This window comes from Miniopterus schreibersii (assembly GCF_964146895.1).
Source record: "Miniopterus schreibersii genome assembly, chromosome: 14".
NCBI lineage: Eukaryota > Metazoa > Chordata > Mammalia > Chiroptera > Miniopteridae > Miniopterus > Miniopterus schreibersii.
Genome location: NC_138114.1, coordinates 47,672,725 through 47,680,415, shown reverse-complemented (window position 1 = coordinate 47,680,415; position 7,691 = coordinate 47,672,725). Strand labels below are relative to the sequence as shown.

At 54.7% G+C, this 7,691-nt stretch overlaps 1 protein-coding gene across 8 annotated transcripts in view; it reads left to right on the top strand.

Annotated features, from left to right (window-relative positions):
- Positions 1–981: 981 nt before the first annotated feature.
- AFAP1L2 (actin filament associated protein 1 like 2) overlaps positions 982–7,691 on the top strand; it is a 75,154-nt gene continuing 68,444 nt past the window's right edge. For 6 of the 8 annotated variants that reach the window (XM_081157402.1, XM_081157401.1, XM_081157400.1 and 3 more), the window contains exon 1: positions 982–1,085. In XM_081157402.1, coding sequence (XP_081013528.1) covers positions 1,070–1,085 — 16 coding nt within the window. In that variant the 5' untranslated portion in view covers positions 982–1,069. Of the gene's footprint in view, positions 1,086–1,131; positions 1,209–7,691 lie in introns of those variants that run through there. The other 2 variants (XM_081157404.1, XM_081157403.1) reach the window with 1 other exon arrangement.

Genomic DNA, 7,691 nt, shown 5'->3' with positions numbered 1-7,691 from the left:
AATCTGCTGTTCCAAGAAGAATTAAAAAGTTTTTTGGAAAACAGCAGTGAGAACAACAAATCTCCCTTGATAAGTGTTCCTTCAAGGAAGCTGGGGGAGACGTGTTGAAAAACCAGGAGTCCTGCACAAACCATGATTGAGGTTTTAAAGTGAAAATCGAGGAGTTTAAAGGAAAACCTTGATTTCCTTTAGGGACAGATGGGGAGGACTTGGGCATGTTGAGACGCTGGAGGGCAGATGGCAAAGACGGACAGCACGTGCAGCTCGGTGGCAGCGGCGCCAGGTGGAGTTTAGGGCCACGGCGAGCTCCCTGTGCAGCGCCACCCGCGGGGCGGGCGGGGCGCGCCGCCCAGGAGCCCGAGCCCAGGACTTGCCCGGGCGGCTCTAGAAATCCCAGCCCTTCTCAGGAGAGCCTGGGACGGTGGCACCGGGGAACCTGGGCTCCGGCAGACGGCAGCAGGTACACAGGCGCCCTCCTGTGTGAGAGGCAGCGGATGCCCAGAGAGGTTGCAAGAGGGTGGGGACGATTCCCAAAGAACTGGGGCAGGCGCAGGGACAGGGCTCGGCTGTCCCCACTCTTTTCCCCTAGCTGTCCCCCCAGGAAGGCCAGGGCAAAAGCGCGCTGGCCGAGAGTCAAGCGGGAGGCGCTCTGGGCACACCTCTGCCTCCGGGCCCAGGCCTCAGTCTCCACTTCCGAGCAGTGGGTTAGCATCCCTGCAGTTGGAAAAACGGCTCCCGTAGGCTCGCGGGAGCCGGCCCCTCCCCGGAGCCTCCCCTAGGGTGTGGGCGCATCTGGGTCTAGTTCCCTCCCGCCGGCTGCCGTGGAGCCCGGGTGCGCACGGACTTGCGCGCTGACGGTCCGCCCGGGTCGGCCCCTGGAGTTCCCCGGCGGGGGCGGCGGGCCGGGCGGGGACAAGGTCCGAGGGCCCGGGAGCGGCCGCCGCGCCAGGAGGTCCGGCCGCGAGCGTGACATCACGGGGAGGGGCCAGCGCGGCGCCCCCGGCGCGGAGCCGAGCGCGGAGAGCGCAGCGCCGGAGCCGAGCGGCGAGGAGCGCGCGCCGAGGCCCCGATGGAGCGGTACAAAGGTAAGGCGCGGGCCCCCCGCCGCGGGCGCCCGCTTCCTTCCCGCCCCGCCCCGCCCCGCGCCCGGGACAGCTAGGGGTGGCGGGGGCGTCGCCGCGTGCGCCTCGCGTCCCGCGGGGACCCAGGTGAGCAGAGCCGCCCGTCCCCGCTCAGCCCGGACGCGGGCTGACGGCCGGGGCCACAGCGGCGCCGCGGGCGGGGTAGGTGGGCTCCTAGGTGGCCGCTGTGGCCCGGGCCCTGGGGCCTCCCACGGCGCGGAGGGCTGGGGTCGGCGTGGCGGAGCTTCCCACCTGTGGGAGGAGAGAGGGTGCTCTTGGCGACCCCCCCCCCCCGACCCGGCCGCCCCTGAACGACGCGGGGGCCGGAGGAGGCACGGAGGGAGGTCAGAACGGTGGGGGGCGGCTTCGGGGCGAAGGGGCGAGTTGCTGGGGCTTCCCGCCGGGCGCCGGCGCGGGTGGAAGGCCGTCTGCAGACCCCGCGTAAAGCTGCGCGGAGATGCGCTCGGGAGGCGGGGTGGGCGCGCAGCCCCGCTCGCACCTTAGGCTCCCCAGTCGCCCCGCCGCTCCAGAAACCGTCCCTCCGAGCCCTTCTCCCCCACCCCACCCCTCCGAGCAGGGGAGGGGTGCAGGCGTTGGGGGCCGAGTGGGGTGCCCAGCAGGTGGAGCGCGCGGGGGCGTCCCGGCCCGAGGGTTTAGCCCAGTGCGCAGCGGGGCAAGTTTTGGGTTTGGCCCGGGGCCGGGGATCTTGGCCAAACCCTGGTGGGCGGGCCGGGCCGCGTTGCGCCGGGTTGAGCCCGGCTCGCACCCGTGCTCTGAGCCCCGGATCTCGGGCTGGAGTGCGGAAGGCTCAGATTGCAGACCTTTTGGAAAATGAATTTAAAGAGCGGCTCCTCAAACGCGACGCTGCGGGCCCCTTCAGCCCCCCTTTCTGCTGGGAAAGCCTCTCGCGCTCTCTTGTCCCGGACTCGTCTCTGCCAAACCTTACGGAGGAAATACTGTTACTATATTTATTTTCCCCTGAGAGACAGTAAGAAAGGCGAATGCTCAGATTCCCAAGGAATCTCCCTCCCTCCCTCCCAATAGTGTCTGTTTTCAGAAATTGACATTAGTAAGGAAACTTGAGGGACTGGCTGGAGCTCCCTGGACTAGCTGTGTCTTGTGTCTTTTGACTTTCCCATCGGTTTTTCTGATCTGAGTCACCTGGTTACAGGTGAGGGTGAAAGGCCTAAATTCTAGACAGGGCTTCACGTGTAAAGGAAGGGTCTTTGCCAAGAGCAGGGAAGCCAGCTGGGTTACCGGGCTAAGTTAGTTGGCAGCCTTTGGTTTCCTTCTGTGAACTTTCCCTGGAGCCTCTCACGCGTTTCTAACCCTGTGGGGGTTTTTTGTGTTTTGTTTTTTTTTTGGTCTCAGATTCTGCCCAGATCAGGTCAGTTTTGTGCCTGAATGACTGAATGTGCTCTTGTGTAGTCTCAGAACTTCCCAGGCCCTCTCCTCATAAAATGGCAGTTTGCTGCTCCCTCCCCCGTCCTATGGGAGGGACCCTTCCCAGGGAATTCAGGACTCAAGTTGCCCCCAGATGGAAAGTGTTAGCCCCTGGCGTCCCTTCCAGCTCCGAGCCTGCCATTCCTGAACTGTATCAGCACCAGGTTGAAGGTCCAGGTGGCAAGCTACTTTCTCAGATCAGTTTGTTAATCCTTCTAAATTAGGGCAAATCTGGGGCCTTCTTTCCCAATGCCCAGATATTATCAGAAGGCTTTTGTATGAACAGCTTTTGACTTGGCCCTTGACCGGAGAAAGGCTCCACACCCTTATCTTTTCCCCCTGAGAGCTTAACATCCTCCTACCCTGGAAGTTGGAGGCGTTTTGCCAACCGAAGGAGACCTGTTTCCAGTTCAGAGTGTTGATGTTTTGGGTGATACATGTATCTGCCTCATCATTTTGCAATAAATCAGAGGCCGGGTGATAAGTAGATGCATTTGAGAGTTATCTGAATCGCAGAGACTAATCCAGCGCATCTTTTGGTGTCTGGAGGGAAAAAAAAAATCTCATTTTCAAGTCTCACAGGCAAATGCTACCAATAGGTTTACTGTGCCTTTCAGCTGAGGAATTTGGGGGTTCCCCCATCCTTGTAAAATTCCCTGTTCTCTTGAGAAGTAGATGAGTTGTGCTTTGAACACTCCCTGAATTAAAATGTTGGTCTGTGCGAAATAAAGCATGTTGGGCCCAATCTTCAACTAATCAGCTCAGCTCTAACTGGAATCTTAGTCTCCTCCAGCTTCTCAGAGATTGGGGCCCTGCTCCCTTTTAGGGTGAGATTAATTATGGAATGACTGGGTGTAGTGGTTTTAACAACAAAGTTAATGAAAAGCAAGATCTACTCGGACTCTCAGATGTATGTAAAAATTGTAAAAAAGAATTCTTATTTGCGATATTTTAAAAATGTGTTATTTAAACGCCTCAATCTCTGTTTCTAAATTCCTAATTTTGAGCCCACCCCTCTCCTAGAGAAGTAGAATGCCTCATCACTGTCTCCAGAGTCTCAAAATGCTTTCTCTCATTCGTAAACCTTTTCAAGCACTGGATCTAGGAGAAATTATTTTCCATGTTCTTCAGCCTACATGTTACATAGTAGAGTTACTTCAAACTAGTCTATCATTTGTAGGCTCTGGCTCGACTGTTCATTATTTCGTAGGCTGTAGAGGTGTCTGGAGCTAAAGAATGGTGGTAATATCACCCTGTGTCTAGTGCAGAAATATTTCCAGACTTTGTACCCATTCTCCCTAAGCCACTCTGCCAAACAGTCATGGCTTCTCAAGCAAAAACAAGCATGGGAGTGTCTTCCCAGAGAGATGGAGCTTTTATGAATGTTGTCATTAAAAGTGATGGTAGAGTTGCTACATCTTGTATGTGAATCTCTTTGGCGTCCTGTAAGCAGTGCTGGGTCCTGCAGGATGCCTTGAAAAGGTTCCTTCCCTTGGATGTTTACATATTTGTGACCCCCCTAAGGGCATCCTTGCAGGGCTGCGTGAGCCCATTGGCTGAACTCAGCATGTGGTCAAGGATTCTGGTTCCGACTGCTCTTCCAGCTGGCCAGCGTGTCCAGGGCCAAAAGTGACTGACCTACTGTGGATTGCACTCGGAATGTCCACGCCGAAGCTTCCTGAAATTGCATCACACTTGGATCCAAGCATGCACGGTTGAGATAGTTGCTTGAATGTGGATCCTGTGTGTTTTTGTTTCTGAGTTGGATCGTCTGACTCCCAGGAGAGGGCACTCAGTTTTTGGGTACTGCAAGGCAGTAAAAATACTTGAAAGCTTATGTGGGACTCCTGAAATCCGTGGTCAGGAAAATCTGAAAAGGGAAAACAAATGAAAAGAGATGGGCTGGTTGATAATATTAATTTCACCTCGTGTGTTCTGTTGTATTTCCATGCCTAGGAGCCCAGGATTTTCCCCGTTGAAGTTCTAGTGATCCTTAACCTTAGCTACACCTGGGACCCATGAGGGTGCTTTAAACAGCTTGGATGTAGAGTCTCCACGAGACAGAGACTTACTGAGTTAATGGGCCCAAGGGTGTGGCTCAGGCATTCTAATTTGTAAAGGTCTCCAGGTGATTTCAATGTGTAGCCAAAGTCGAGACCCACTGGAAGAAGATCAGTAGTTACATACATGCCCACCTCACCTGGAGAATGAAAAGCAGGCAGAGAGTGAAATGGACCCCCCTCCCCCCATACTCACGGTGTGCTTGAGACAAATCTTGTGACATCCACAGAAATCGAATGCCATTCACCTTAAGCTATTATAGGCTTTACAAGGCTGTGGGAACACTGCTTTAAAACAATCTCAAATGTGATGCTTCAGAATCCTGAGCTCAGGGTTCGCTCATGATTGTACTTGACCTTGAGCCCTTCTGACTTTGAAGTTCTTTGTGTGGGAGCCCTTGATGCTTTGGCAGTGAGATTGTCTGAAACAGAAATATGGAGAGGTCACCTTTGGTGCTGAATGACCAGGCAGGGTGGGGGGACTCTTCTTTGGGCCCTTCCCCTCTTCTGAAGGGGTAGGAGCTCTGGGAACTGGGCTGGTTCCCAGCACAGTTAAAGGGCCAGGAGGGGCCCACGAGCTTCAAAGCTTAGGAAGCTGTGCCAGTTTTCTTCGCAATCCCTTTAATGATGGGAAATGTTTCTCTAAAGACTTCTGTCATTTGGAGAAGGGAGACTTTCCCCAGGCCAAGGGAAGATGGCACCGCTGCCCAGAGCCCAGGCTGAGACATGGGGGAGGGGGGTGCCGGGCAGACACAGTGCAATGAAAACAGTGGCTTGGGAACCAGACCTACGTGTTCTGTTTCCTTGGGCCAGTCACTGAGATCTCTGGGCCTCAGTTTCCCCATCTAGAAAGCAGCTTCCCATGTTTGTCGATTTGCCTTTCTGAGCACTCGTGGAAGCGAGTCGCTCTGCGGTCACTGAGGAATCTTTGGAGGGAGGAGGCTGCCTTTGAGAGGAGAGGGAAATGAGGGAGGGAATGTGGGTAGTCCAACAAAGGTCAGTTTAGAATTGTGATTCTTATAAATAAAACTGATTTCCTGTTGAGAGCAGAGAGCAGCAGACTTAGTGGGAAAGAGAATGCCATCGCCATCTTAGGAATTTGTTTCTCAAGGACTTTTGAATGGAGCCACCCTCTGGGACCACTCCCATTTGAGAGACAGATCAACTGAGGCCTAAGGAGATTAGGCAAGAACTCAGTCAGAAGCAGGATAGAATGGCCCTGAAAATTGAGTTTCTATAGGGTAGAGTTCCAAATAACTGCAGGGCTTATTTAAAAGAAGTGCTCAAAGCTATTTTGGACTCATTCCCTGTCTCTTCCATCATCAGGGCCGAGCCCACATGCCTCCTCTTTCAGGAAGCCTCCGCTGTGTTTCCCTGTGTTCTCTCACTGTTTTAGGTATAGCCTTATCAATGCCTGTCACATCCTAGGTACTTAAGTATTTTTTAAATTAATGTCCCATTGCCTTATATTTTAAATACGTCTGTTTCTCCTGTTAGACTGAGCTCCTTTGAGACAAGGATCTTATATTTCTCCTCTAAGTGTCCTCCCCCCAGCCCCTGGGCCATGATTGGGGAATGAATGAATTACAGGCAGTGGCACTACGTATCCTCACATGCTCTGGCCCTCGAGAGCAGACCTGGGTGGCAAAGGGCAGTGAAGCACAATCTCAAAGCCACATTCCGGGAGTGGAGACGCAGGCTGGCAGCGGCCGCCTCAAGCTTTCCCGACTTGAGCCTTATTTCTGTCTGTTCCAGCACAGGGGTGTTGCTGTCTGGTGGTACAGAGAAGGATCCTGCAGGTTTCTGCTTGTGAGTATGAGCCTGCCTGTGCCCTCTGCAGCAGCTCACCTGGCCTCCAGGGCACCCGAGGGCACAGACCTGGCTGTGCCCATGCTCGGGATGGAAGGCTGAGGGTACCTCACGGAGCTGGGTGCTGGCCCGGGCACTCGGGGGCTCGGGGTGCTCATCTAGCCTTTGCCACTAACTCGCTGTGCGACCTTGGGCAAGTCAATTAATCTCTCTGGGTCTTGTTTCCTCATTTGTACACATGAGGATAATCACTAACCTGCTCCGCTGGCTGCTTGGTGGAATACCTCGCAAGACCTATTGGTATTACTTTGAGAAAAGACACTGTTAAACCAATTCCGGGAGGCAGATGCTCTGGAACCTCTGTGACGTGGTTCTGACCCCACCAGTTTCTGCCTTCTGGGTGGGGGTGGTCCTCACAGTGAATGTGGGCACCAGTTGTGGCCATCACGTGCTTTTTGAAGCTACTGGGAGCTCTGAGTTGGGGATGCTCAGCCTGTTCCCAGGCAACCTGACTTCTCAGAGAGCATCCCTGGACTGTTCCCCTTCCCCGGGATGTCAGCTGGAGGGGAGATGGGCCAGGAAGTGCTCATTAAGCCTTAAGTGTGGGGCCACATCCTGGCCCTGCCCAACTTTTCTCTGATGGCTCAGGAAGTTTATATAAGAGGGACCCTGACATGCTAACAATAACTTCAAGCTCTTCACTCATTTTCTGTCACTTGGCTCTCCCCTTCTCCCTGGTTAGTCTCAAACTAACCAAAGCTCCACTGAGGGAGGAGTAGGAGGAACATATAGGAAAAATAGGAGCCGGGATCATCCTGGAGGCATTTCATGGGGCTGGTGTAAAAACAATGCCCCCAGGGTCTCTGTGCGTGTTTGGTGTTAGGGAGGAGTGGGGAGGGGCACTGACACCAACAGAAGCTCTTCCGTTTTCTAAACTGACTCCCTAGTTCGGTCTCACTTCCTCGAGCCCCTCCCAGGGACTTCAAAGACAGCCGCAGGCCTGGTGGAGTGTGGTGAGCTCTGAGCCGGAGCTCAGCCCAGCACACTGCACGTCAGCCGGGGACTCACCGAGAAAGGAGTCAGCTGTCAGCTCAGCCCCAGCAGCCTGCTGCTCGCCAGAACGAATGTTAGAGGTAGCTTTTCCAAGGAGGGTGGCTGGCCATCCTGGTTTGCCTGGGACTTGCCTGGTTTCCCCACTGTCAGTCCAGCATCCCAGGAATCCCCTGAGTCCCGGACAGATGGAGATGGTTGACCACTA